The following is a 25,505-nucleotide window of genomic DNA, read 5'->3' on the forward strand; positions in this document are numbered from 1 at the left end:
TGTTGTGTGTTACTGATAAACTGGTACTTTTCTGGGAGTGAGTGTAAGAATCCTGTAGCAAGTTCCTGGATTTTGGTCAGGGAACACAAATTATCCTTTTCACCAGGGTTTGTCACCTTATAATATAAACACAAAATAAATAAATCTTTCTACATGCCTGCTTCTCAGGCTAAATTTACAAATATCTTCCCAGATAAATCAGTTCTTCCATTCCTCACCTGTGCTGTGTCCTATTGGGGTCATACTTTGCTTTCTCACATGGAGGTTGTCTAGATATGTTCATTAATGCAGAATTAATGAACATATTCCCACATACAGTGGGAATGGAGGATAAACCAGTTTTTCAGATAAGATGGCCAAGAGGAAACTTTTATCTATCAAATTACACCGAAAGATTCTTGCTGCTGGGGAAGGGCTGTTTTTCTCCACCACTTCCCAAATCCTCCATGCTCCCAGTTCTTAGCTGATGTGCATGAGCCAGGGGCTGACAAGGAGAAACGAGGGACACAGGAAAGCAGCAGCAGGGAGACATCACCTGTCCCTGCCATGGAAGGATGGCTGTTGCAGAGATTGAAAACAGGAGGGACAAGGTAGGAAGAGAAGAGCAAAGATTAAATGAGAGCTTGGGGTGCAATCCTGCTGCAGTTCGGAGGGGGTTTGGCAGCACACGCTGGGAGGAGGAGTGGGCTTATCCCAGCATCCCTGTGCTGCAGGAATGGGGGTTTGCTGCCACTTTTCACTGCAGCAGAAATGACACCAAGGATCAGCCACATCATCTGCCCCCTTCCCAGTTTTGGGGAAGCAGTTGCCCTTTTGCTTTATCAGCCCAGCTGCCAAGGGTACAGCTCAGGGGATTTCTGGATCCTCTGGTTGCCATGGGAAGTATGTTTTTCTCCAAGATGTTAGGTAACAAATTGTACCATGAGGGGAAAATTGATAGAAATCAGCATTTTTTTTTCCTTTTGGGCCTTCTTTTTTATGCTTATTTTCTCATTAAAATGTTATCTCTCCAGTAAACCTGGGGGTGAGTCCCCATCCAGTCTGTGCCCTGAGATGATCCCACTCTATATATATATCTTTGTGAGCATGTTCTTCACACTCACAGCTATGGAATAACAAATGTGCAACAGGCACTGTTTATGTCCCTGCCATGGAAGAGGTGGCAGTTCCCACGGGGGGGAGCCAAGGTTGTGAAACAGAGGTGCTAATTGTGCTGATGTCAGATAGCAGGGCTTCACTTTTATATTTCCCATCTGGTTTCAACCAGCGATTTCATGTTACTGCGGCTCATCTAGGAGATAATGTCAAGTGCAGTGCTAAATGTATCCAAGTGCATGCTAAATGTTTCGTTTTCTTAGCTAATTCCTGCAGTTTCTTTACCTGTGACATGGTAACAATATGCATTTCTTCCGTGCTTTTCAAACAAAATCCTGCTTCACTGGTAGATTAATTTGTCTGCTGCTAACTTTGCCTTTTTCAGACTGACCAAATGGAAACTGTGGGTGATGGTTCTGCTTTTTTAATGCCCTGGTTTGTGGCTGCCTGCAGATCACTTAAAATCTAATTTCCTAAGCATATCCATATTTCTAAGTTGCTAGTAAGATGCAGAACATCTTGCAAGAGCTACTTAGAAACAAAAGGTTATTTCACTGGTTTAATTTTTGTATAGCATTGAAACAGGGATTTTATCAAGCACTCACATCACTTATCTATTTAAATCTCATGATGCTGGAGGATCTGAAATTGCATGTCTCAGCTTTTAAGGATTCAGCTGTGTTATGCTAATGTTTAAAGTGTCTAAGGAAGACAAGCAAATGAGGAACATCTACAAAAAAAAATCCCACAAAATAAGCCCAAATGAAAAAAATTCAACTCTCAGGGACAAGGCATGAGGCATTCCTAAATGTAAAAGCAATTGAGGTATTTTCATGTGATTATTATGCAGCCTCTTTTTATGTTTTCAAAGTTCCAGGAAAATTTAGCAGTTCAGGATTCAACATAACTTTTAGGCAAGATTTTTGTTTCAATCCATTGCATTCTGGACTATGAGGAAGAGAGAAAGTCCAGTCTAGGGATCCAAATGTGCTGTAGTGTTTTGGTGTCTGTAATTCCATATTAATGTATAAAAAAACCCTTAATCTGTTTCTAATTTCTAATTCAAACTCGTGTTTCCTGGGCACAATTGGGCTGAGATGCCAGAAATCCTTTGGGAACATCTCCCATATAGAACTCTTCCTTCATCTAGGCGTAAAATCAGTCTGAAATAAAGGTGGGTGAACCTCAAATCTTGGTCCATATTTGGCCTCAAAGACATTTTCTGCCTCCTTGGAATCACAGCCCAGTCACTTGGCTGTGCTAATTTAATTATTCCATAATGTCCTGGGAAGTAGTGAGCATTTGGGACAGGTAAAAGTAGGAGAGACTTTGGAAGGATCCAACCTGGATGCACCAGTGCTGATCAGAGGGGATGGGGGGGCTGAGTTTGTCCAAGAGGATTTCTTGTACTTCCCTATCCATTAGTTCTCTAGACACAGTAATTCACAGAATTACATAAATTCACAGAAAAGCATAAATTCTTTCTGATTTCTAATTTTTCTTTCCCAACACATTTCTGAGAAACTTCAATACTTGGTGTTGTGCTTTTAGGGAGAGGTGAGGGAGGGGAGTTATTTCTTCAAATGGGTTTTAATGACTCCAGACCTCCATAACTTACTTCCCTGGAAAGCAGTGCCAAACTACCCAAGCCTTTGTGTTCCCTCCCCATCTGAAAGCTGTAATGGGCCCAAGGTGAAGGTCTGTGGCCCCTGCTTTCATGAGGAAAGACTGATTCTCCTGAAAAAAGCTGCTTTTCCTGCTGTTTCCTTGCCCAACTTGGACCAGAAAGGGCAATGCACTTCATCCCAAAGTTAGAAATGGAGGATGGGCATCGAGACAGCTCCTTGAGGAAAAATAATCACAATTTTTTTTCCCCTCTGGTAATTTTTAATGTAGTCAAAACCCCAAAAAGCTGGCAAAGCTCTTTTCTTTTTTCTTTAAACATGGCCAGGATGCTGGTGAAAGGACACAATTCTGGCAAAAACCCCAACAGTATTTAATTTTGCAAAAGATTTTCAATAAGAAATAAAATTCTTGAAAAAAAAAACCCAAAGCAAACAACATCAAAAGCACAAGGCTTTTTAAGCACCCCTGAAGTGCAAAGCTTTCACAGGTTTCTACATCTTTCCTGATAAAATTAGGAAGGTAGGGAGATATTCCTCAGGTACACTTTTCAAGCTCCATGATTGCAATTAAATTGCAGCCATACTGCAATTACAGATATTTTCCACTTTTTAAAATATATTAGCTCCTAGCTATTTCCACTTTATCCGGCGTGGAAATACAATTACAATTTTAGGCTTCTTATCAGAACTTTTATTTTTCTCAGATTTTACTGTGGGAATTTGTGCAAAGCTTTCTTAATTTTGGAGTTAAAAAAAAAAAACAATATTGAGTTTCTGTGAAATGTTGCTTGTGTGATTTAATATCTACTTATTTTAAAGAACTGCTGTATGTTACCTGTGCTGTATCCACACTGTAACCACTGCCATGGGGTCAGCTGGTAATAAAGTATTAATGAGAGTCAAAACACAATGGCTTTTTAATTACAGTCACTGTACAGGTCTGTTGATTCTTCTGTTGCACAGGTTGTGGTTAGGGGTGGGCTGGGACTGAAAAGGAGGCTTTCTTTGGTTTTGTTTTATGAAGATGATTCACTTCTTTCCCTGCATTTTCAGGTTTGAACGTCCTGAAGTCTCCTGACTGCCAGCAAAGGAGAAAATTCCAACAAGGTGCGTCCCTCTGTCTTTATTTTGTAGGGAAAGGCTTCATTTTTAGGAAGCCAAGCAGCAAAGAAAAGCCCAGGAGACACTGCCTGACTAACAAGTCTGTGGGGGCTGGCAGGGACTTCTGCAAGGTTGAAAGCAAACTTGGTGTAACTGCTGGCACTTGTTCCATGTAGGAATAGTAAGTCCATTTTTGTGCCCTTCCTGATGCTCTCTCTGTGGTTGGGAGCTGATAGAAGGCAACGCTTCAGCTTCCTGAACCCTCTAAATAAAGCTCCCTTTCTATAGGGGTGTTTTTCAGAGAGAGAGGCACATTGTCCTTCCTGCTTTGGTTGGGTTTTCGTATTTTGGCTCTTTGAATGAACAACTTTGGTCATTAAACAGTTGGAAACTTATTTCAAAAAGGCTTGAATGTATTGCAAGAGAAAAATATCTTCACTTGAATGGCTTGGAGCTGCTCTCCGGAGTTTATTTACATAGCTGCTGCATTGTGCCACAGCAAGAGGGGCAGCCAGGCTTCCTCTTTAATCTAAACTCCTTTTGCTTAAGTCATTAATTCACAAATAACTTCAGGTTCCTTTATTTCTAAGTTTGCTTCTTTCAAGAGATTATTATAGCAAGCCAGTGATTATTTAAATACTTGAATTAATACATATATTCCTTTTGTAAATTCAGATATAGCAAGAGCAAGTCAGACAGTCACTGTCCATGCATCACACCACAGTGTGACCCGGTGAGGATGCAAAGCTCACACCCACATCCTAGTGAGAGCTGCCCAACTCTAATGTTGAGAAAAATGTGTTTCCCTCTGAGAGAAAGCCCTTTATAAAACAAGGTGTTAGGAATTCAGCTAGAATTTCCTGTTCCCAATAAGCCAGGTGGAATGAAGTGGGTAAGCCAGTACTGAATGCTCCATATTCTGGTTTTCTCATTCTCAATCAATAATGGCTTTTATTTTGTATGATTCACTGCTTTATTACATCGCTAAATCCCATTTATCTCTGTCAGGCCTGCTTTACCCCGAGGTGTTCTTCTGGTGTGTGTTTTTTGTAACCATATTTTGTATGGCACCAATACCTGCATATTGTTTAAAACAACACCAGTTAAGAGTTAACTCCCAGCAGGAGAAAAAAAGGCCAACTGAGTCCCCACAGCTGGATATCTGTCGAGAAATCACCAGTTCTCTGACGTTTGCTGTGGGCAAAGGAAAACAAAGCTCTACCAGCCATAAATCAACCCCTCTGTGCGGGTACTGTCAAAATGAGCTGCTGAGGCACCCTCTGATCCAACCTGTGGGCCAAGAAGTGCTGTCTTTTCTACATCCAGTGTTTGGAAATGCCCTTGTGCTCAAGGAAGAGCTGGGGTGCCTCAAATACAGACATCCACAAGGTAACAGGCATCTCCAGGTTGTATGGGAAACTTCATTAGGTGCCTTTAAAAGCCAGGCCTTCCTCACATAAGCTGTTAATTGTGCCTTGCTTGAGATAAGTACATTGAAAATATTCCAGCTACAGATGGGCTTTGAAATCAGAGCTGGATTTTAAATATCAAATGTCTGGAATGGTTTGATATTTCTTCTTCTTTTTTTTTTCTTCCCCCCCTTCCTCTATTAGAAAGATGAGAAACAAACCCCAGGCTTTTTGGGTCCAAACTTTCATATAGTTGTATGGGGTGCCTGCCTGGGTTTTGGCCTGCTCCCATCTCCATCTATTGTATTAAAACAGTTAAAGGCATTCTTCTCTACCCCCTTTTCCCCTGCAGCTGGAAAGTATCCCCTGCTTTTATGCAAACAAACATCAATGCTGTCTGTTGTATAAGCCTGTGGTTGGTTCAGTTTGCCTTCGCTGGAGTGACCTATATATCTGTAACTTCATACAAGATGTGTAGGTGTGGGATTAAAATCTTTCCAATCAGACAATTTTCAAATGCATAAAAGTTTGACTTCTGTCAGGAGCCTCCCCTGTTTGGACAAGATGAGCAGGAAATCCAGACGTGTTCCTGAGATGTGAGGGGTAAAAAAGGAACAAGAGTATGATGACATCAGCCTATTTATTGGTGAGTTTTTGGAGTCTGAGGACTTTCTAATATTGTGTATTTTCACATCTAAAGTGGATGCTCAATGCTGCAATGGGGTATTTCTAGTGATCTCTCTGTGGATAAACTGCTTCTCTCTTCCACCTCAGCACCACAATGAACATCAAAATCAGACACAGAGATCATGGTAAAATGTCCCTGCATTCAAATATTGCAAATACTTTTATAGAGAGAGAGCTGATTTCAGAATACCACTGCAAAAACCACTTGATTCTCCAAAAATAAGTAATAGCTTACAAATGAAAGTTGAGAAAGAAAGGCTTCTTCACTTTTACAATGTACAGAGCAATATGTGCACCAGGGCTGTCTGTCAGCACTGACTGATGATTCCTGAGTCTGGGTCCTGTTTCACGGCAAAGCCTGTGCTCCCAGCTTTGGAACAAAAGATCACCAGAGATAACTGATGGAAAACACATCCCAGCTATTGACTAAGCAGCCTCACCTTCACCCTGCAGCTAATTGCAAGGTAAAAAACTGTAGTAAAAATGTCCATTTATCAACCAATTTGGTTTATTTCTGCTCCAGATAAATGAAGCAATATTCCATTACCATCTCTGACCATGCTTTATTTTTTTCTATGTAGACTTGTTATGACAAAATTTCTTTCATTTTAATTAAATTTTTCTAGATACTATCTTCATAAAACTAGCACTCAGAGAGGTATAATCACTACTTTTAATAGAAGAGGGTAATGCTTGTTAAAATGCTGAGTAGCATTTGTCACTACTTTTGTTTGTCTGTCTGCAGGGAGAGGATGATCAAGGACTCCTCAGATCTGCTTTTCCTGGGTGATCTTCATACCGATTTAAGTCCTGCTCTACCAAGTGGGTAAATGCTTGGTTATTTTGGCACACAAATAATCTGGTGACTTCAGTGAGGTTGTTGGACTGTTTCAGTGACACAGGTTTGAAATTAAGCGTTTGCTTAAATACTTGACTGCCTTCTGGGTTTGACCTCTTCTTTGTTTTTCTGCAAAACTGATTTCATACAACTCATTTCTAGTTAACAGCCACCACTGCTTGGAACTGGACTGAGATTTCATTTAATTTATATCACCAGAGAGCTACAAGGTGGTAACAACTTTCTGCTGCTGGCATGATCCAGCCTGAGCCAAGATGAACAAGCCTGGAAATGAAGGAGAATCCAGCCTGTGCCTTGATTTCCTTGGGGGGGAGGGACAAAGATGACTGCAAGGTAGGGCTCCTATCAGCCACGGCAAGCAAACACTAATATTTTCTAAAGTGACCTGAATTAACCTTCTTGTAATGGCAAAACACACACAGGTAGAGCTGTCAAGGACACAACAGTCCTGCTTCCCTGCTGACAGCCTCCAGGGATGTCCCAGCTACCAAAGGACACTTCACATGGCCCCAATAACCTGTGTTTAGGCACAGTTATACCTTCCTGACTGAGAATGCTCCCAAATGGGGATTTGCACCAAGGACAAGCAACCTTGCTGCTTGGCCAAATTCTGAAGTTCATTCTCAGGAAAACTCCCACTAATCTAAGGCACACCAGGATTTCATTTATGCTGGGGAAATGTGAAACCTCCCTGGCTAAAGTATCTTAATTAGGCCATTAGAGCCTGGTATAAAATGACTGAGATAAACAGGGGCAGGAGGGCACAGGATATTGTCAATGCATTGTAAAGCCTTTGCTGCTCAGTCCCGAGTTCAAACTGTCCAGAACCACATTTTCATGGGATAATAAAACACTAGAGCCCTCTGTGGGGTGGCTCCTGGTAGGGCCCTTAGGTCCGTGCTTTTCACTTGACCTGTGGGCAGGATCCACAGCTTCTCTCCCCTTGCTGCCTTGTGCTGCTTGGACTTTCAGTTTCTAATTCTGGTGTGTTTTTAATTTAGTGCAATTTTTGGATTCACTGTGTGCATTTGGGGCAGTTTGAAGAGGCCTCATCTTTGGTTTTCCTGTGCAGAGGCTGGTTCCAGAATGGGGGATCTGTCACCTGTTCTCTTCATATTGCTTTTCCAGAAGTGTTTTAACAGCTGTCATTAGTTACTCCAGGAGACTGAAATCAAAGAATTTGGTGAATCTGGGGCCTGTGTTGTATGTATGTGTACAGGAGGAGATGCAGATCATAGAATCATAAAACAGAATAACAGAATGGTTTGGGTTGGCCATCCAACCTGGCCTTGAACACTTCCAGGATGAGGCAGCCACAGCTTCTCTGGGCAACCTGTGCCAGGGCCTCACCACCCTCACAGGGAAGAATTTTTTCCTGATGTCTGATCTATGACTACTCTCAGTTTGAAGCCATTCCCCCTTGTCCTGTCACTTCATGCCCTTGTAAAAGTCCTTCTCCACCTGTCTTGTAGGCTGTGAAGGTACTGAAAGGTGCTATCAGGTCTCCTCTAAGCCTTCTCTTCCACAGGCTGAACAACCCCAACTCTCTCAGTCTTTCCTCATAGGGAGTTCTTTGGTGGTGTTTTGTATAAAAAAGTGACAAATCCAAATATTCACCTTAAAAGAGCAAAAGAGGGACTTCTAGTATGGCATAACAGGTTTTTTTTTCTCTACAGATAGATGTTAAAAATTTCTTGTTTTTACTTTGAGACTCATGATTTCTGATGTCAAGAATTTATGCTCAGAAGTGAGATAAGGCTAAAAGCTGTACATGTGGGAAATAAAATGCAAGTGTGAAACTCTCAGCTTATTACTCACTACCAGCAGTCTGCACATTCCTGCAACTAGGTTTGTATTCTATCATTTAAGAGCTAGTACTTGATCAGGCAGTTAGACTTGCGTGAGTTATTGTTTCTTTTTATTTGTTGTTGTTGGCTTTTTTTTTTAATCCAAATAATCTATTGGAAGAACATGTGGTGACAAATACTATTGCTGAGTTTGCCTGTATTTAGGAGTCTGGAAAAAATCTGGAAAAGTAGAAATACTATGATTCCTAAACCATTAGTAAAATTACATTTTGTTTAAAGAATGCACAGAGTTTTTTAAGAATAAAATCCCCACACTGGCAGTAGCCTCTGTGGCAGCTGGGCCTTCTTCCTCTGGTGAGTGTGGGGAGGCTGCAGTGTCCCTGCTTTCTGGGGCAGAAAAGGCTTTTAGAGTTCTCTTTACATCGAGGGTGAGGGTGTTTTTTTTGTTAAATTGGTGGTAATTATCTTAAGCAAATGTGTGCTGTTGGGCCTGTTCAGCCTCGAGAAGAGACACTGAGAGGGGATCTCATCCCATGTGTGTCAGTGTCTGCAGGGAGGGGACAGAGGATGGACCAGGCTCTGTTTCGGGGGTGCCCAGCAATGGGACAAGAGGCACGGGCAGGAACTGATGCCCAGGAAGTTCCACCTGGACATGAGGAAGAACTTCTTTGCTGTGCAGTGATCGAGCACGAACAGATTGTCCAGAGAGGGTGTGGAGTGTCCCTCACTGGGAGAACCGTCTGGACACAATCCTGTGCATGTGCTCTGGGATCAGGGAGTGGGAGCAGATGCCCCACTGTGGTCCCTCCCAACCTGACCCATCTTGTGATTCGTGAAGTCCCGCACAGGGAATGCAGCTCTGTTTGCTTCCGACTAAAATAAAAAAAAAGGATTCGTGGCTCCGGAAGTTTGAAAGCCATAAACCAGAGGGTGACACAGGCTGAGTGACCACACCAAGCGCAGTCTCGGGCAGAGGGGAAGGGTCTCAGCCGCGGGGACCGCCCACGCCCCTGCACCGCGGGGAATTTCCGAGGCTTTCCGAGGGTTCTCCGCCGCATCTCTCCCGGCCGAGGGGGTGCAGGGGCTCCGCTCCCGGGATGTCCGGCCCCTGCCGAGTCCGGGGGAGGCTGCGGGGCGGGGCGGGGCGGGGCGGGGCGGGGGCGGGCGGGGGGCGGAGGAGGCGCGGGGGCGGGCGGGGCCGGGCCGGGAGCTCCGCGCACACCACGCTCATGTCAGCCCGCACCGCGCTGCAGGGCCGCGCAGAGCCTCCCTGGATCCCTCCGATTTGCCTGTATTTAATTCTTTAATTTATTTCATTTTAATTTTTTTTTTTTTTTTACGAAGGAGGGGGAGGAAAGCGGAAAAAACACCTCCGGCTTCACGGGGAAAAAAAAAAAAGAAAAAAAAAAAACAAACCCAAGAAAAAAAATGAGCCAGAATGTCTGAGAAAATGTCCAGTTTTCTGTACATCGGGGACATCGTGTCCCTGTACGCCGAGGGCTCCGTGAACGGGTTCATCAGCACGCTGGGGTGAGTGAGTGCGGGCTCGCAGCCCGCGGCACAGGAAGGGGCGGCAGCGCGCCCTGCTCGGCGGAGCGGGGAAAGTAGGAAGTGCTGGGGAACGGGAAGGGATGAGAGAAGTTCTCGGGGCCGGGGAGCGGGGCCCGGGCCCCGCCGTACCTCCTCCTGCAGCTCCCGCTACTCCCCGCCCGGCTCCGGCGCCCCCGATTCTTCAGACCCCGCGCTGTGCTGTGCCCTTAGCGCAGTCAGCACGCAGAGCTGCCATTTATTTATTTATTTATCTATCTATCTATCTATCTATTTATTAATTTATTTTAGTTGTACCTCTGAGAATTTCTGACAATTTCCTTGCTCATCTGCCATGAATCAGCTCGTTAAAAACCTGCACGCCTTTGCTTCTGGTTTGTGTCCGCCTGAGGTCTTGTCTGTGGTTGTCGATGATCAGATATTTACGATCAGACTAGTTTAATTTAATGGAGATGCCCTTTTTTTCCCCGTGAGCTCTTCTTCTCTCTGCAGGGGTGAAAGGGTGTAATTTAGCTGTGGCTGCTTCGCTGAACTGCCGCTTGCTTCAGTTTTTATTAACCTCGGCCGCTTTAAATCACCTTCTTGGAATCCAGGAGGGAAAACCTCAGCGAATGTCGATAGCGATACATTGATACATTTCTTTGAAGTTTGGCTGCAGTGAGGTGTCCCGAGGGTGCAGCGGTTCCTTCTGATGTTCCCAGGAGAGCTGCAGTAGTTCCAGTAACTTTGTGGCATGTCCAAAGTGAGCATGTCCTGAAACCTTTGTCACTGGCAACGTCTCCTGCACTGCATGGATTGTAGCGATCCCATGGACAAAGCAGCTCAAACTCTAGTTAGATATCAGTGTCATTTGCTGCTTAAACGTTAATGGTACCTTTGGAATAACAGTTAAAACTGCCAAGGCTGGTTAACACGGGTATCGCTTCTGTATTGGTGTAGCCTCCCTGTGTTCTGTGATCCCTTCCATGGGGGACTGTGGGGTGAAGTAAGGTTGGTATTAAAATGCAAACAGTGAATGTGTAAGATACTTGGAGTGGTGCTGCTACTGGAAGAGATGGTGTTCAAGGTCTTTTATATAATTTTAATCTTATTATTGCATCCAATCCTTGCTATCACTCTTTTAATCTGTTGACAAGTGTTTTTGAATGGTTTGTTTCCTCTATTTGTTAATTTGGCGCCTCCTCTCACTGACTGACTGTGTTGTCTCACATCTCCTTTCTGACATTGCTGACTCTGGCAGTTTTAAATCCTGCCTGAAAAAGTTTTCTTTCTGCAACTGTTTATTGCTGGATATTGTTTCTTACTCTTCTAACCCCAGCACTTCTTTTTTTTTATTTCGCCATTGGTTTGCTGTCTTGTTCTGTCCTCATCTCTGTGTTCTGCTATGTGGAGGAAGCTAAATTTGCTGTGCTTTCCTTTTCATTGTGTTCTTCCTTTCTGAGAGCACCTGCTTGTCCACAGTTACAGATGTTTCTGCTGTGACTAATGCTTGTATGACTGTCACTCCAATATGTGTTTTGGCGTTGCCGTGCCACAGTTCTAAGGCTGCTGATCCTCCCTTATCCCTTGGAGTTAAGGCAGGGACATTTATTCCCAGTTTAAAGATGAGAAGCAAAGATCAAAGCTTGTCTAAGGCACATGGGAGCTCTTTACTAGAAGAAATAATTGAGCTCAAGCCAACACTCTGTCCAGGCTCTCTTTCAGCCCAGCTCAAGAAAACTGCTTGGGATGAGACAAGACTCCTGTGTGCATCTCTTCTTCAGTGACAGGCCAGTTGACAGTTGTCTCTTCAACAGTGACAGTTGAACAATGCTGATGTACCTCTGTTGGCTTTTCAGTCCAACTTTTTTGTGCCCTGCTCTCTGGCATAGTAAAAGCAGCCCCAGAGCCAGGAGGCTGGAGTGAGGAGCTGCAGGAAACTTGAAGTTGCCAGTGGAAAAACCCCCATACCTGCTGAATGGGAATGCTGACCCCTGTGCTGGTGGTACAAGAACTTGGACTGACATTTAAAGTTGTGATGCCAGGTTACTGTATCTGTGCCAACTCTTGCAATTGCTGCCTTTGGACTGGTTGCAGCAACACAAGAGGCAGAAAAACCTCTTCTACTCAGGGAAAACTTGCTCAGCTGCACTTCGGAAACACCCTGAAAGATGAACCCTCATTTTCCATAGATGCCTCTCGTTGGTGAGGACAAGGTGGGGGTAGGATTAGGAATGATTTCTCTTTTTTTTGGACTGCTGTGGGTCCTTGTTTAATTGCTTTTGCCTGGGTTACACCTGAAATGTTACCGGGCAAACCAACCTGTCACCTGCACTATGGAGCCCACTGGGAAGTCTCCTGCTGTTTCAAGAACTTGAAATCCAGTTCAGGCCTTTGACTCTGGAGCAGGGAGAGAGTCCTGCTGATTTTAAGCTATCAAAGGCTGATTGTTTCCTAAACAAAGTGTGAGCAAGGCCGTTCTATAAATAGGATAAAAAAGTGCCCAGCACCTCTGCAAGCAGGGGAGGTCTGTCATGGCAGGGGACCTCACTCCTTGAGGAGTTGAACCAGCTCAACAAATGGGTTTTGAAGGAGATTTCTAAGCATAGGCTGTTTCATGCATTTTAGAGTATTTTTTCTCATTGCTGGTGCAGACATTTTCACATGGTCCGTTTTCGCTGAAAACTTAAAGCCAAGAGAAAGATGTAGCTGAGCTGTTCAGGTCATGTGTGGGGTCAGGTTAATAGCTCCTATAACCTGGGTGTGGAAATATTACTCTTGTGTAGTTTAGGAGGTCCCAACTGCCCTTTTTTAGGAGACAGGGGATCTTTGCCCTTGGCCCTTGATCCAGGTGAGCCTGGTGAGGGCAGGAGGGCCTTTCCACACCTCCCTCTGGAATGAGCATTTGGGAATTGCTGGAACAAGATTCTGTGAGTGGTACTCAAAGGGTTGGGGCACTCCTTTGAGCTGGAGGAAATCTATGTTCTCATCCTCCTTGTCTCTGAACTGTTTCATGACTATAAACAGCTGTTGGATGTGGGGGTGAGGGCTTTGCTTTCACATTGAACTCTCTTAGTCTGAAGAGGAGACTGAACCTCTCTTCCACATCTGAGGTTAGTGCTGTAGGGTGGGATGGGGGCAGGGAAGTCAGGCAGTGCCTGCTCCAAATTCTTCCTCCTATATCCATATTTTAAGAGGCAGAGATTGGGCTCAGTTTTTTTGGAAGAAGAGGTGTAACCACTGGTCTCCAGGAGGATGTTCCAGGCTGTGGATCCCACATGGAGAGGGGCACCTCTGGCTATTGGTACAGGAAAGGGTTTTAGGGTTCAGCATTTTCAGCAGGCCTTTGGATACTTGAGGTACTGAGAATCCAAACAATCCCCCGCTCTTTTTTCTGCTTGGCTTTGGGCTTATTCTGGATTTGGATGCTGCTCTGAGGTGCTGATGGTGTGTCTTCTGGCTTTTCCGATCCCCCACCTCCCCTCCTTCCTTTTTAAATAGGAGAATGCTTTTGGACATATAAGCTGATAGCCTTGCAATTTAGTGCAGAAAAGGAAACACTTGGGAGAAGGAATTTACATCCCTTGATAGTTTTCTGTCCTTGCAAGATGTATTTTGTGCTGGGTTATGGAACTGTGCTAATACTGAGGGGTTTGACACAGTAAAACTTTTGCACAGTTGGAGGCTTTATGTCCCACAGGGAGGGTGTGTCAGAGCCAGGCAGTGAATCCAGTTATCTTAAGTTGTCTTAGACTAGTGTCTGAACCTTGAGACCACCTTTCCCAGTATTTTGGCTGTGAATGCTGAGAATGAAAATTGTATTAATTACCTATCAGTACAATGAGGGGAAAAAAGTATTCCTGATGGGAGGGGTGGAAGGAAAAAAGCAAGTAAGGACAATGGACAGGATCAGCTGTAGGAAAGTTTGAGGGTGAGCCTTTTAGTCACCATGGGGAGATGCATTCCTGTCTCACCTCCATAAATGTGCTTCTGTGCCATAGCAGGGAGAGATCTCATGGAACATAATCACTGGAGCATGAAGCAGGACCCGCCTGCTTGGTCATACATGGCCCTGGATGATGAGGGGTGCTGGGTTGTATTTCTCGTTAGCAGCAAAAAGTGTGTTGTAGAGTGTTTTTACTAATTTTCCTCAGTCTAATGTTGATTTTTTCCTGGATATCTCCTCTTAATTTTTCAAAGCTCTTCCTGGAACTTTCTTGTTTGAAATATCACAGGTTTATTCAAGCTCCTTTACTAGATTTTTGTGCAGGAGTTGTCTTTTTGAAGTTGGACTTCACACACAGATTGAGTCAATCACACTTCGTGAAGAGGCAAGGTGAAGTAGAAAGTGCTTTAGAAACAGCATAAATCAGAATATTCCAAATATAGCAAAGCTAAAACTTGTTATCCTGGTGCCTTCAGGAATGGTCCCTAAGAGAAAAGATGCAGTGACTGATGATGCTCACAACACACCAATGCAGAGTTTTCATCAGAGCCCTTATTTTTCTAACCCTTCTCTCCTACTGTCTGAAGATGTAAGCCACGGTTAAGGAACAGAGTATCCATCCTTTAATTAATAGCAAATTTTTCTTTCATGTCCCAGCTGAAAAAAGGTAATTAGTCAGGAAAGAATAAAAAAGCCTGAAGAAAGTGAGAGTGGCATAACTAGAGTTACTCAATTTAGTTCTGGTATATGTAGAATCAAATAATACCTGGAAGAGGGAAGGGAAGATGCATTTCAGCTTTTCTGTGGGCAAAAGTACTTGTAGGTTTTGTTTCCTAGGTACTTTATCCTCCAGACTAACGGTACCAATGACATTTGACAGTTTTGATTGTGTGTAATTTTTTTAAATACTGTGTAGGTTTGGCATTTTCAGGAATACATTCTTTTGGTTGTCTTTCTGATGCAGCAGCCCTGCTCTGAACCCTCCAGCTGCTTTGAATATATGCTAATGTACACTTTTCAGCTGTGTAGGGTATTGCTTTTCTGTGATAACTTTGTAAAGCATAAGCTATATTAGATGCATTATTAAACACTTTCATTGATCTTACAATAAATGCCGTGTAAGTGGAGATGTAGACACATAATACAGCCCTGTATCTTGCATACCTTGCCATGCAGTACATATATCAAAGCTTATATCCTCTGTAATTATCCACTCTCACTAGCAATTAGGCACGGCTCCAGCTTTGCCATTTGTAACAGCCTTTATTTTGATGCTCGGTTTCAAATGTTGTAACAACAGTGCCATCCTTAAATAAACAATGAGACAAAGCTTTCCACAAAGCAGCCTTACGGGAATGCAGCGAGTAATGAGCCCCGGAGGGCTCAGACTTGTTTCTGAAGTTTTCCTTATACACAGAGCCTAGCCTGGGTGTGAGGGGAAAAAAGCATTAGCCTTAATTACAGTGTTATGATTTATGAGTCTGTGTGCTAAAATGGAATATCCTTGGAGCAGAGAGCTCGTTATCGAGCAGAACTGGGGAGAAAATTTGGGTTAGGGAAAGAACTGATTGATTAATGCAGGAGGGAGTTTACCTGTAAGCTGTGTGGTAGTAATGGAAATAAGAGAGGAATTTTGAATTGAGATAAGACATACTACAAGTTCTCAGCTGGGCTATGGGTAACGTGGGGAGTAGTCAGGAAAGAGAGGAGAGATTGTTTGACCTGCATGACTTAAAGTCTTTTTTTAACTGCCTTTTACATAATGAGAGGACTAACTAAACTAAACCAGTCTTGACGTGGTTCTTGGTGCTGTTAGAAATCACGACTACCCTGTATTTTAAAGGTACCACAGAGGAAAGAGTCAGGTCAATCTTTGACTTCCCCAGCCTGGAATATGATTTCCCAAGAAGCTCCTGAACCTTTGCTCAGCTGGTGTTTGAAACCCTTTGCTATTCGAGGTGCAGGCGGTGGCTGCTACTCGGCTGAAGCCTGAGCCTGTTTGTTGAGCAGTAACACCGAGCTGTGTCCTCTGCACGTGGATTTACTGCACTTGAAAGTCTGGTTTTTGCTTGCTTTGAAAGGTCTGTTACTTCTTGTATGATGTACTTGATAAGGGATATTTATGGCAAAACTGGAGAAAGGAAAATGAACAGTCATTCAGGATTTTGCTTTTTTACCTCCTGTGTGTTGTGTTTTGCCACTTAATCAGAGGTGTATGTTTTAATTATGTTAAAAGGACATAATTCCCTTGTGACTGATTCTTTTAAACTTCCATTGATTATTTGTAAGTCTAATTCCATCTAATTACTTGAATCAATCCTTCCACCACTATGAAGATGTGTAAACACTTCCTGATGTAAATTCTGTTTATGATGCTAAACCTCGATGCTTTGGGCCTGCAGCCGTGTGGGAAGTGAATCCCAGTTCCCAGGATTTCCAGCTTCCTTCCCTGGGGGGCCACAGGGAAGCCTCAGTTGTCCAGCAGCTTTGTGTTCCCTCTCTCTAGAGAAGTAAAAGTAACTTCTGTTTTCACTATCTCAGTTCACCTCAAATATGAAACAAACTTAAACCAAGGAATTGCGTTCTAGCAAGGTAAGTTTTTGCTGCAAAATTAGGAAAAGAGTTAAAAAAGCAGGGTTAAAATGGACCTGTTATTCATGTCCTATATTAGGTACTGGTGGAGGTTTTGAGGGGCTGTTTTGGCTGTGGAAAGCAAAAGGTTGTGTCAGGACTGGTCTTGCTGCTCAGCTAGTGCTGATTTGTGACTCTCTGTGTACTTTGATTTTTCAAATGTTTGAGGCTTGTGCTAAGGCTGCTGTGGTCTCAAACATTTGAATACCTGTTGATTTTTTTTTTTGTTCCAAGGGTTTTGGTGTTGTTTAGGAAAATGCAGAACTATATCACCTTCTCCAGGAGAATGCCTGAGGTGAAGGTTCAGTTCCTGTAGAAAGAGTTTTAAGGTTGCCTATGGGACCTTTTGTAATACAAAAGTTATATAAAATGGATTTGGTACTGGGTAATTCCTATGTAATACAGTTTGGGCAATTCTTTTGAAATGTCCCTTCAGGTTGTTGCTGCTGCATGAGTGAAGACATATAGTTGAAATTGATATGGAAATACTTGGTGGAAGGAGGCTGGAAGGGCATATCCAAGTGTGGTTGTTACCATTTGATACTAAGTTTGCTACAGCTCTTCTCTGTACCAAGAATTGGTATTAAAACCAGTAATCAGGTTTTTATTCTTTGACCTCCAGCAGATAAAAATCAATGTAATTTAAAAGAAAATCAACAAATGAAAACTGAAACGAGGCTTTTTATATGAATCTCAAAATACAGAAACTTCTTGTGATCCAGTGCTTGCACTTCTTATCTTGATTCCCTTTTAGGAGCTTGTTTGAATTTCAAACAGCTTTTTTATTCCCTGCACTTGACACACACAAGTTAATCAGTGTTGCAGGGGCAGCTGAAAACTCCCTCATGCAGAAAAGCTTGAAAACCAGAATGATCACTAATGAAATGTAAGAAGTGCCCTGAGTTTAGTAGTAATTTTCTTCCATTAACTTAAAGTGTGTGCTTTGCAGGTAGGGGGGCCTAACTAATGGTATGTGAGTACTTGAGACCCCAAGCAGTGCTTTTTGCATGACCTGGTTGATTTTGTTTTACATTTAGCTGGGCTTAGATTTCTGACAGGCCCCCCAGTTGTTCCTGGTAACAGGAACAGTGGTGTGCTTTGCTAAAATGTTCTTAGTCACCTTTTCAGTCTGGCTCGTGTCTTTTTATTGTTCAGAAACAATAAATAAAGAGAGGAAACAAAATGAATGGATTGGGAAAGACTGGATATCGCTTTTGAAAACAGAGAGCAGATCTTTGTGTTGTTTTGAATGCTGAAAAATGTTCAAATGCATCACTAAGCAAGGTCAATTCTTCCCATCAAAGAATAAAAGTTTAAGGCTACTTAAAAAATTTTTTTTTTTAAATCCTTCATTAAAACCCCCCCAACCTAACAAACTGCATGGAGTGAAAGAGATTAAGTGCCTGTTAGTAGTATTTTCTCTGATATTTTGGACAATTTATTGAGGTTATCACCTTTTGCCAAGGTGGACTTAATACCAGCCTGAGGGTGCCAATCCGTAGGCTTCACTCCTCACCCAAATTTGACAGGGCCTAGCGAGTTTGGTCTTTACAGAGAGATGAAAAGTCAGACTTAGGTGGAGAGTTTTGTGGAATTTTGATATTCTAAAATGAGGTTTTACATCAGGCTTGCTGATGTAAAAATCACGTAGGGCCATCTCTGTAATGCTTCTTAGGTTGAAGGCAGAACTCAGTAAGTCAAGCTTTACTGTCAAACAGGTTTCATAAGTAATGAACTGATGTAGAATTGTTTTGGACTTTAGGTTGCTTTAAAGACACTGAAGTTATTGCAGTAAACACAGGAAGTCCAAGTCTCAAGATTTTCAGTTATCTTTGTAGATATCCTTACATATCATCATAGCATGTTATTTATAAAGAATATTAGTATACAGAAAAAAAATTCTTGCCTTTAAAAGATAAAAATACAAAATAACATACAGAAAGTTAAGAGGAATTTTTTTTTTAGGTGGTGAGGACGTAACAGTTTATTTGTATGTCAGGCTGGCCAAGTTGATTGAAGGGATGGAGCAGCTCTGCTGTGAGGAAAGGCTGAGAGAGTTGGGGTTGTTCAGCCTGGAGAAGGCTTTGGGGTGACCTGATTGTGGCCTTCCAGGACCTGAAGGAAGCCCACAAGGAAGATGGAAAGAGACTATTCCAAGGGCCTGGAGTGACAGGACAAGGGGGAATGGCTTCAAACTGACAGACAGTAGGTTTAGATTGGATATTAGGGAGAAATTCTTCCCTGGGAGGGTGGGGAGGCCCTGGCACAGGTTGCCCAGAGAAGCTGTGGCTGCCCCTGGATCCTTGGAAGTGTTGAAGGCCAGGTTGGGTGGGGCTCTGAGCAACCTGGGCTAGTGGAAGGTGTCCCTGCCCATGGCAGGGGGTTGGAATGAGATGATTTTTAGGGTCCCTTCCAACCCAGGCCATTCTATGATATTATAGATTATTTTACTCAGAAAAAGTAACTAAGTCTCATGACATTATTTCCTGTATAAGTGATCCGAAATGTAAGTCCTACACCTGCAAATTTGTAGATTTAAGTTGCAAATATATCATGAGGCAGTTTTAATAACTTGTTGAATAGAAGTCAAGTTAAGATTTCTACTTCCTTGGCTGGATCTTCAGGGATACTAAAAGATTGATAGGATTTGGTCATGAGACCCTTCAGAGGCTCCTCAGAGAGGGCACTGCTGCCTCTGGGCAGCTGCAGGGTTTGGGTCAGAGATTTGTGTCAGCAATGGCTTCTCTTGCTGAAACAAAACAAGGTCAGGACCTAGCAGGCAATAATTCTTGTCTGTATTAACTTTTGTAGTTGAACAGGTTTTTCTGCCACTGAATGTAAGAACCAATTAATGTTGCAACCCCCCTGGAATATCTAGGATATAGCAAAGCCATTTGCATGGGAAGTTTGGTTGTACCAGCTCATTTGAAGCCACACTGTTGAGTCAAACTTGGTTTCACCTGGTCCGTTTCCTTTCCATGTCAGATTAAACTCCCTCCTGTGATTAGGCTGCTCCTAATGGAATTGTTTTACTTAAGCTGGAAGCGGGACAGTGCTGGTTTGAGTTTTCAACTATGTTTAAGAGGAAATACTGGATTAAAGGGTGGGACACAAGAGACTTGCACAAGGTTGTTGACAAATTGTGGAAAATAACCAAAGACTCCAAGTTCTGGGTCAGTGCTCTTTTTGTAAGTGTTGATCTACTCAGCTGTTCAATGCATGAATTGTTTTATATTGGTTTATCTCACGGGAGCAAGGCAGTTGTGACAAAGCTAGTTAATTTATTAAAGTTTTCATGTATCAAAAGTTGTTTTATCTTAAGGATGCATCTAAAGATGGAGAATGAGGTTTATCATGACAAGAAAAAAGTGTGCTGAAGAGAGTTTACACTTGCTTATGCTCAAATGTTGGGTGGAACCTCTTTGACAGTGGTAAATACAATTATTAATGTTCTTCATTTGTAATGGGGGTGAGAGAGAAAATCCTTCCTCTTTTCTGCAGCCAGATTACTGGAAGAATGGAAATCATCACCCAAAGCACATACACTTGGTAAAGCCTGAGGAAAAGCTGAGTCTTGCTGTCCAAGAAGCTTTTTAGAAAGAAATTCAGCATCATCAGGGCAAGCTAAAGGGGCCTAAATGAGTACAGAGAGGATAAGACAAAAACCTCAGTCAGAGCCAGAGAAAAATCTGGTATGGTGACCCAGAGGCAATAAAAATGAGTGTGCTGCTGAGCACTCTTCTCCCTGAAAACTGTTATCAAAGAAACTCCTGCTATTTGTTTTGTCCTCTGTCCAGGAAAATAAGAATTCACAAATCCTTGGATTTGGTTGGTGATCTTAAAGGTATTTCCAACCTAAATGATTCTATAAAATTATTTCCGAATAACTGATCAAGGAAATACCTGGAGCCATCTCAAACTTTTCTTTATAGCAGAAACAGCCTTTATGTCTCCAGAACTGACATAATTGCCTGTGACTAATGATAATAGGGTATCCTGGGATGGATCCGACCTCCAAAATGGAAATTTGGGGCTGGTATTACATGTGGAACAAGAAATAATATGGACCCTCAAAAGAGACCAGAGACAATTGATATGGTTTCTAATACAAGAACTGGAAGCCTTGCAGGTGGAAATAAAGCAATAATGAAAATGCCATCTGAAAAATAACTGGGTGCATCTGTAGGAGTCAAAGGAAAAAAGTTTCCTAGTGACACTTTGAATAATGATTTGCAGGTGAAAGTGAAACCTTCATGGGCAGCAATTAAAAACTGTCTGGGAAAAGAGCAGACAATTTACCCTCTCTCAAACAGCAAAGTCAGGTCACTGAGCTGGTCAAAAGTATATTTGCTGTGGTCCTGATCTGTTTTTCCTCAAAATATAGGTGAGGAAAGCTTTGGGTTGCTTTGTGTTTGAGCCTTAGCACAGGCTTGACTTTAGAAATGAACTTGCAGATTGGTTATCCAGGTGTGGAAATGTAAGAAAAGACAAAGGGGACTTGAGAAGGAGACAAAATATAATTTTTAAACTACTTGGGGACAAGTAGTACGTGGTGCTTAAAATTTCAGACATTTTCATTTTAATTTGTCTGAGGAAGAAGTATGAGGTCAGTACTATGCTGAGACACCTTGAGAGCAGCTTAACGTTTAGTTGTAGGAATTAATAGGGCTGTTCTTCCAGCTCTCGGGTGCTCAGAGATCTGGGAGCAGCAGGATGACCTTGATGCCTCACCCAAATGAACTCCTTGTTGCCTTAGGCAGAAGACCAAAGAATTATTTCAAGGAATGACTCTGCTGAAAAAGGCATCACTTTTTTCTTGCCTTCTCCTAACTTGCAAAACATCCTGAATAAGATGCAAACCCCCCTGAATCATTCACTTGATGGATGTATTGTTCCTGGAATGGACTTCAGAGCAGCCAGAAAGAATGTGTAGCATCCCCTCAGAGTGGCAACATCAGTGTTTTCTGGTCATGTCAGGCAAGCTTGGAAGTTAGAAATGAGATGGTGCACAGGTGGTTCTATTAATTCAGAAATTGTAGTGTGGCTTTGAAACTGCTGAAATTTGAGGGGCTGTGAGAGTAATTTAAAAACCATCTGATTAAGTGATGTGTGAGCAGGATGTGGAAAACGATGCAGGAAATGTGATGTTTGCAAGATAGATAAAAGAGACAGAGCCCCAGTGCAACAGCATTTGTGGGGGCAGCACTGGAGTGTGTTGCTGAAGAGCTGAGCTTTTTTTCTCCAAGAGAATTGATAGTTCTGTGACATAGCAGTGATTTATTTCCCAAAATCTCCTGGTGCTTGTGGAGTCAGGCACCAAAGGGCACTTCAAATAGGAGAGACTTGGCTGAGTGATTCTTGTAGGTTTAGAAACAAGACTAAGATCCATCAATGTATCAAAGGAAAATTTATTTCCAAGTATTTCACTAAGTCTTTGAGACTGCAGGTTTCCTCTCTCAGTGTGCCCACAGGCTGATGGGTGTGAGGAAGGTATGAATCCATAATTATTCCTTTCAACTGTCTTATTTTATAGATTCAAGGAAATTAGGGCACTATGTCCCATTGCTTTTGAGGAATTTAACGCAGAAGTGGATGAGAGTATGAATTATACTCCAGAAGTTGTTTTGTTTTCAGTATAAAGCAAATCTCTATATTATAAAGGAATTTTGGTGGGATGTGGACTGTGTAGAGGATCAAACACTAGACTGGAAAAGCTGTTTGAGCCTGTTTGGGAACATGAACATCTCTTGGATGCAATTTTACAGGAAAAGCTTATGAAGTCAGGAGTTTGACTGGATGTGAGTGAGACATAGTGAATCAAGGAGAATTTAGCCCCAATTGCACTTTGTGCCTCCTTTTTATGTAGTTACATAGAAATGTATGTGTTAAAATAATCTGCCCTTGTAGTGACAAGTGCATGGACTAAAGAGACCGAGTTCATTTCCAGACCAAAGAATGAAGATTTCCAGCAAGCTGAGGTCAAAGAGCACCTTTTCAGTAGCTGCTTTTCATCTATTATCTTGCTTTAGCAGAGTTCATAGAAGAACTAAAGGAATTTTATCCCTTTAGCTTGAAAGAACTGAAAATATCCTGTCAGCTCTTCTTTCCAATCACTTCAGTCCGCTGAGGATAACGAAGTTGTTGTATTTCCAGACTTGCCCGAGTGCTGAAATGTTGTCAAGTATCTTCAAATGCTGTCAGAGTGGAATCTACACCTTGGATGTGGGTATCTAGGTTTGTGAGTGATGTTTCCTGTTGGAGGAGTTCTGGAATTTTCATGTTCTGGCTGGTTTTGATTGGTTTGATGTGATGGTGGTTTGAGGAATCAGACCTGATTCCCTGTTTTCTAAGGATTGCTGAAGACACTCATTATTTCTATTGAAAAACAGAGGCAGGTTTTTTTCTCCCTGACTTTTACAGACAGAAGAAATATGGATGTATTTTGTAAGCTGGACCTTAAATTTCTTCCATAAGTTCTCAGTCTGCTCCATATAAAATGGAGAATAATTTTATGGGGAATAATTCTGAGTGAAATGAAGCAGGTTATTTAGTTGAGGAGAAGAGACAGGAGGATTTTCCTATGCATTCAGTGAAGTGTGTTGGGATCTCTTCCAGGCTGAGGGGGTTCACTGTGGTCCATTGTTTCCAACATTTCATCTCCTTGTGGAGGAACTGGAAGCCTGTTTGTCTCTGTTACCAAGCTCTGGCATCCTGAAGGAGTGGTTTGTGCTGGCAGTGACACCCTGCAGGGGACATTTTGTACGACTGACACTTCTGCCACAGCACTTGCAGTTTGTGTGGTTGGTGGCAGGATGTCAAAGGGGAAATTTGAACTGTAAGGGTCCACACAACTCAAACAGATCACAAGTGATTATCTGTTATCACTAAACAGTCTTTTGCATAGTTTCTGCTTCTAGGGGAGTTTGGAAAATTAAGTGATTCTGAGTCTCGGGATGCCAATGAGTTTTGGTTTCCTGTTAGTTGCAGGAAGGGAGTCTCTGATCTTTGCCTGTATTGGGGATTTAAGTCAGGAATTTGATGACTCCACCACTACCCACTCCCTAGATTGATCTTTTCGGATAGACCATGAATGTGAAGGGACTGAGGATTTTCTGGAAGGGACTGATATGTTCATTATAATAGTATAGATCCAATGACACGAGATCCTTTCTGTAAAGGCCAAACACAGGAGAGGCAGTGGACAGGTTAACACTTCCCCAGCTGGCTGGTGGCTCTTTGTGCTCTGGAGATGATGGATTTCCATTTGGAGGCTGGTGTTCCCAGCTTAAACTGGCACATGGGTGTCCAGATAAATTTCTGTGTGTTTGAATTTCTGATTTATCAGCTCTAATGCAGGAGCAGCTGCTTTCAAGTGAGTCTTGGCCAGAGGGCGGTTTCTGGGGGTGCTGTGAAGTTTCGTTTTGCATCTTGTACTGTTGAAAGGAGGGGAAGTGGGATATTTGTGCCATCCCTTGCAGATGGAGAACTGAGCTCGTGCTGGTCAGCTGTTTTCTGGGCACTGTGTTACCAGGGTAAGTCAGCAGAGAAGCTGATCCAAATGCCAATTGAAAGTCTGCTCCACAGCTCTGACAAGATCTCTACAAAGTTAGTTGGCAGGAGCTAAGGCATACTTTGGTGAATTAAGTGCTGTGATACTTTTTTCTCCAATTTCAGGATGACAAGTTAGATACAAGCTTTTCTGTTGTATAAACACAGAGCTTTATACACAAACAAATAGTTATTTTCGGTGCTCATTTCCTATGAAAAAAAAATTAAACTTGAAAGGTAAAAATAAACAAAAATGTGTTCTAAAACTCCTTCAGATTAAAGGTTAGAGAAGAGGAAACAACAAAGGCTCAAGCTCACTTCCAATTCACATAATTGCTGACACAAAGCTGCAGACCAACCAGATGAACTGCACACTGTGAGGTGCAGGAGCAATTTGTAATCCTTTTAAGTTACCAGAGTGTCAAGAAGCACATACATGCAGTGCAATAAATCCTTGTCTCTGCTTCAATTTTGCTAAGAAATATTATCTATTTAGGCTTAACCAATATCTGTATCTATCTTAATGGATCAGAAGAGAGCAGTTAACTTCTGAGGTCTTATTTAGGGCACTGTGCTGATGGAGGGATTTATATGTGAGTTAACTGTGGTATCAGATTATTGTGCCTTTTGCTTTGGTGAATAGTTTTCAAACCGGTGAGGCTGTGGATATGCATTTACGCTGAAGGTTATTTTTTATCAGTGGCCTCATGTGACTGTTCAGCATCCAAACAGTTTCTATGAGTGCTTCTTAGCTCTCTCTAAGCAACAGGAGTTAATATACTCTAACAATTGAATAGATGATTTGTGCTAACAGAGTTGACTGTTGCTCAGAGACCCTCAGGCTGTGAAAGGTTGTAACATGAAATGAGTGAGCCAGAGTAATGTTTACTTTTGCCCTTGCCTGGATTTGGGTCAACTTAATCCTTTTATTGAATGTTGTGATCTATGAGTCTTGTAACTCAAAAGAGTGCCAGGGAGGCTGTTTTATTTCCATGTGTCAAATCAGGAAACAGTGGAGAACTTCAGAGAGAGATGTGGGGCAAGGCTGCAGCTGCAATTCCCAGTCAGAGAAAAAGCTTGGGAAGAGCCTGTCAGTTTTAGCAGGCGGCCAGATCTTCTGCCACTCAGGCTGGAGTGTCTCAATGTCCTCTGAAACGGAAGTTTTAATCAAAATATATCAGACCAATTGTTTATGTGAGTGGATGAGATTATCCCAGACAGTGTGGGGCTGTTTGACTTGGAAAAGAGCTATGTAAAGAAAGTCCTCAA

At 42.5% G+C, this 25,505-nt stretch overlaps 1 protein-coding gene across 1 annotated transcript in view; it reads left to right on the forward strand.

Annotated features, from left to right (window-relative positions):
* The first annotated feature begins 9,818 nt into the window (after positions 1 to 9,818).
* ITPR2 (inositol 1,4,5-trisphosphate receptor type 2) overlaps positions 9,819 to 25,505 on the forward strand; it is a 239,252-nt gene continuing 223,565 nt past the window's right edge. Inside the window, 1 exon segment of the mRNA XM_032688283.1 lies at positions 9,819 to 10,114. Coding sequence (XP_032544174.1) covers positions 10,023 to 10,114 — 92 coding nt within the window. The 5' untranslated portion in view covers positions 9,819 to 10,022.

The sequence above is a fragment of the Chiroxiphia lanceolata genome, chromosome 5, assembly GCF_009829145.1.
Source record: "Chiroxiphia lanceolata isolate bChiLan1 chromosome 5, bChiLan1.pri, whole genome shotgun sequence".
Lineage (NCBI taxonomy): Eukaryota > Metazoa > Chordata > Aves > Passeriformes > Pipridae > Chiroxiphia > Chiroxiphia lanceolata.